Here is a 4,694-nt window from a genome sequence, read left to right as displayed (position 1 = left end):
GGGACTTGATGACATGCTCCATGCTGTTCTTTTAATTTAGTTTGATGAATTTATTGTTATTTTATATCAACAAAAAGAAAATATCTCTTTTATCGGGTAAGGTTAAATTTTGTGTGGTGTTAACTGTGAACATTCACATTTGAAAAGTAAAATGGAAAAAAAAATCAAGAAATTTATGAAATAAAAAAAACACAAAGGTTCTGTGTTTGGCTTGTTCAATGCTTGCCTGGTATGCTTATGTTTGCTAAATCCTATATCAGCATTTTTTAGCTCTATGTCATTCATTTAATCTACAATTTCTTATTCACACTAGAATCCTTGAGAACAGATACTCATTGTACCTCTGAGTTACACAGTAATGTGATGAGAATAAATTTACAGTTTATTTTCTTTGGTGAACATGACAATATAAATCTATAATTTGACAGAATTATAGATTTGGCTGCAGAAGATAAGTAAAGACAAAAGATACTACAACAATTCTTAAATGAAAGTAAAAAAAAAAAAAGGAACAGTCAACCTCAAAATACAGCATTCAGTCATCTGTGTTATATACTTGACATCACACTCCTCCCTCAGAGAAGCTTCAAAATGCACAACAGTGAGGCAGCTGCTGCATAGAGTTTAGTGAGTCCGGCTGTCAGCCTTGTGAATTGAGTCACATTTCTCTGTGAAACGTTCTGTTGGGCATTTTCCACACAGATGGTGAGGGTCAAACGATCAGGGAGTCCCAGTCAAAATCATCCTGGATCTCCTCACTATTGCTGTGGAGACTCTTGAGTGGAGGACGTGGCCTGGGCGCCATGGGCTGAGGTGGAATCCCGGCTGAGACAGGAAGAGAGGCATGCAAAGGGAGACTTACACATAGGTTTGAGGAAGTGAGTCACAATGCTAAAATACAATCAAATCACTTCTCCTTTATAACAATCTCCATGCACCATTTTGGAATCAACTTTGAGGAACTTTCCAGCCAACCACAAGAACAGCCATGCATTTACTGGACTGCGTTTACTTGCAGTAAAATTTAGGAAGGGAACAACTTTCTTTGAAAATGATCTCAGGGTCGTACCAGTTGTGTTAGCAGGCTGTGTCAGCTGAGGCCTCTGGGGACCGTGTCCCTGGGGGTGCACAGCCCTCCGGGGAGGCTGTGTGCCATTGGAAGGGACAAGCACAGGAGGGTAGGGAAGGGGTGAAGGTTGGGTGAGGCTGGCCAGGGTAGGAGGTGGATTGGAGGAGAACGGTGGGACATGGGGGGAGGGATGTACACCAAGGGCCAGTGGAGAGTTATTCCCAGAAGAGGAGCCAATCATGCCTCTCTGAGTGAAGAAGCGGTTCAGAGAGTCACAGAGTGAAGTGAAGAGCGCCGGGTCCAGTGCCCAGTCACAAAGCTCGGCCTGGCGCATGCTCTCCAGGAGGTCTGGGAACACAAAATAACAAAACTGTTTAAAGTAAGGCTCCAAAATGATCTATGGCCATTATAAAGGGACATAACCAAAACAAAATCAGTTTAGTAAGCATAGTTCTTCAAAAATCTTCAAAGGAGAGATGGAAGATCACTTGAATACAAAAATTAATGCAAAATTGCAATATGTAATTTGCTGAAATAACATAAAATTGGCACATATAGAGGCACAAAAAGTTGGCTATGTGCAGTCTACACTAAAATAGCTGATCACATCAACATTATTCCAGTGGCCACTGCTAAGTTTACTATTTCTGGCACATTTTTTATTTTAACAGGCACATATGTCAAACAGTGACTGAAGTAAACAGCACAGACCTGGGTGACTTGAGAGGTCTATGTTAGCCCAGTTTAGGTTACTGGCAATGCGGAAGCTCTCTTTCAGAGAATCTGTGTTACTGAACCAGTCAGCTGGCACCGCTACAGAGGGAGGGAGGAGCGTGAAATGAAAAACATTCATCTTGGCAGTGCGGCTTTTTTTCATACATTTCAAATGATGCAGGTTTCATAACGTTATGCAACATGAGACCCACTGTATTGCGAAAGGCGCTCTGTCTCAGCAAGAGGTGCAGCTGGGACAGGTACAGGTTGAGGAGACATTGGGAGCACAGTCGGAGTGTGAAGTGGGGTAGTCTCATTGGTCAACACAGCCTGGGGAGGCACATCGGCTGGAAAGCAGAGAGTATTCACATACCAGCAGAAAATGCGCATGATAGAGTGTATGTACACAAAACACACCTACACACTTATAAAGAGGGTACTTACATTGCGAGCCCCCTCTCTCCCGCATAGTCTTGCAGAGAGACTTGAAGGATGCATACAAATCTGGTAAGTTCAGCTCATCGAAGGTGAAACGAAGTGGGGGGTCGGTGGAGGAGTGTGAGGAGACAGCAAGAGGAGCAACAGATGAGGGGGGATCAGAGGGAGGGGCAACAGATATAGAAGGCACAGAGTGAATGGGGCCCGGTAAAGTGGAAACAGGCATGGGCATTGAGTTAAGCGTAACAGAGCAAGTGGGAACAGATACCGGCAATGAATTAGTAGGAACAGACAGGGTGGCAACAGAAAGAGAGGGGGCAGCTGGAGAAGACATATTCGCAATAGAGAGAGATGGAGCAGAGGCAGCGGGAAGGGAAAGAGTGGTGCCTGTTGGATGGGGAGGAGGGAGACAATTGATGGAGGACAGGGGGTCAGCAGATGGGGGAACAGCTGTAGGAGAGACTGATGGATGAGGGACAGAGAGACTAGAGACAGGGCAGGGCATGTAGGGTGACCGTTGCTGTAAAAAGCAAGAAAAGAGAGGATATTACACTGGGATGCTCTTTAGTTGAAAACACACTAGCAGACTTTCTGGCTGTGATGAACACTGAGGGAGGTGATGCTACCTTGCATGGGGGAGCAGAGAAGGAGGCATGCTGGGGCGACTGCTGGACAGGCTCTGCTTTAAGAAGCTGGTGGTCTGTCTGGGGGGCTGGCTGTAGCTGTAGGGGTGAGGTGCCTCGGCCTGCTTGTGTCACTGGTACTTGAGGAACCTGTCGCAGAACAGATTAGTGACTGAGTGAGTGAATGGATGAGTGAATGAGCGAGTGAATGATCGAGACTAAAAGACATACATTCTGCTGCTCCTCCTCCTCTGGATAGGGCCGTTTAGGTGGCCTCACTTGATTAACCTCTGAAGGTCCATCCATTGTCCAGTAGGAACCCTAGACACACACAGTCATTAGCTTTGCAGTCTTTTAACCAGTCATCCTTTAACCCATATGATACACACAAAAGTTCATGATATTGCATATCATATTGTATGACTGTGGGAAAAAAAATGATATCACCTTGCCAGGGTCACTCTGGGGTCGAGGAACTTTCCTAAAGCATTTATTGAGGGACAGGTTATGCCGAATGGAGTTCTGTAAGGGACAGGCAAAGATGGGTAATATATAACTCAAACCGCAGCGACAATTAAGTTAATTTGCAAACCCAATACTTGGTGATGCAAAAAGAATGAAAAATAGTTCTCACACCAATCACTTTTAATATGTTGATACTTTAAATAGGTAATACTATTGTGGTACGCTTATACGTGAGTCTGCATTGTATGGTACCTTCCATCCACGGCCGGCTCGGCTGTAATAAGGAAAGGTGTCACTTATCCAGGTGTAGATGTCATTCAAACTCAACTTCCTCTCAGGTGCAGACGCTATCGCCATGGCAATCAGAGTTGCATAACTATGAGGGGGCTTCCCTTTGGAGTTAGAAGGAGAGGGGGCTGGAGCGGAGGGTATGAAGTCTCCTCTTTCCCTCCCTCTGTCTTTCCTCTTGTCCCCTCCTCCTCTCTCTTTCCCTGACCGCAGGCTGCTGATTCCCAGCTGGGGTAGCCAGTCAATGCTGGTCAGACTGGAGTCAAGATCGGATGACATTGTCTCTCTTTCTGTCAGAGTGTCTAAAAGATCAAAGGAGGCAGCACAACATCATTAGGTCCATTTACTGTGGACATTGCAGAGAAGCTGTGCAGAAATGCCATAGTAGGATTCCCCTCTGCCTGTAATGTAATACTGTCAACCGTTCTGCTCCTGCAGGAGCCAGCGTCTTTTACAAGCCAGCAAGCTAAGACACAGGACACTTTGTGCTGCACTTGAAACATTCCATTCACAGGAAAAGTAGCATGAATGTGACTGTATACACAAATGTGCCAATTCCACCATAACATCAAAGTTTCTGAGGACGGAAAGTTACTTGCTTACCTCTTTATATGTGGTTACTCAAGGCCCAAGGCCTCAAACACTGTTAATATTTGATGTTGTCATCAGTTGTGCACGATTGTTGTCAAACTGGGTGTCCTTCCTCCCCTTCAGACCTCTCTCCTCATTCTGTTAATCCCCACCAGGCCTCTTACCATAGTTTTGCTTTATCAAATTTTGTAGAAATAAACAAACAAAAAAAAAAACTTATCGCAGACTGCTTCCTTTTTCTCTCCCTCCCTCTCCTTCCCCTCCCTTTCTGTCCCAGAGTAACGTCACCCGCTCCTCCCCCTGGTGACATCACAAGCTCTGCACCCGCCTCTGTGGGCTGGGCACACCTCTACAGCCTAACTCAGCTTGAAGTAAAAGTTTACTCAACTCACAGCACTCATCTGGTGCTGCGGGAGCTGAAAGCATGAAACAGCTTTCTGTGCCTACCAGCATACCGATATGAAGAAAGAATTCATAGTTTACATCAAAAGCTATTTATATGCACA

At 45.1% G+C, this 4,694-nt stretch overlaps 1 protein-coding gene across 1 annotated transcript; it reads right to left on the bottom strand.

Moving 5' to 3' along the window:
- Positions 1-15: 15 nt before the first annotated feature.
- On the bottom strand, positions 16-4,425 carry foxj2 (forkhead box J2). Its single transcript, XM_030071733.1, has 10 exons — positions 4,201-4,425; positions 3,562-3,899; positions 3,292-3,366; positions 3,076-3,165; positions 2,848-2,994; positions 2,228-2,741; positions 1,996-2,130; positions 1,781-1,882; positions 1,070-1,417; positions 16-825 (listed from the first exon to the last, which is right to left on the bottom strand). The coding sequence occupies exons 2-10, from the start codon at positions 3,874-3,876 to the stop codon at positions 713-715; spliced, it is 1,839 nt and encodes a 612-aa protein (XP_029927593.1). The 5' UTR covers positions 3,877-3,899; positions 4,201-4,425; the 3' UTR covers positions 16-712.
- Positions 4,426-4,694: the final 269 nt, after the last annotated feature.

Source organism: Myripristis murdjan, chromosome 16 (assembly GCF_902150065.1).
Source record: "Myripristis murdjan chromosome 16, fMyrMur1.1, whole genome shotgun sequence".
Taxonomy (NCBI): Eukaryota; Metazoa; Chordata; class Actinopteri; order Holocentriformes; family Holocentridae; genus Myripristis; species Myripristis murdjan.
The sequence above is the reverse complement of the archived record's forward strand: the minus strand, read 5'-3'. Positions and strand labels throughout refer to the sequence as shown.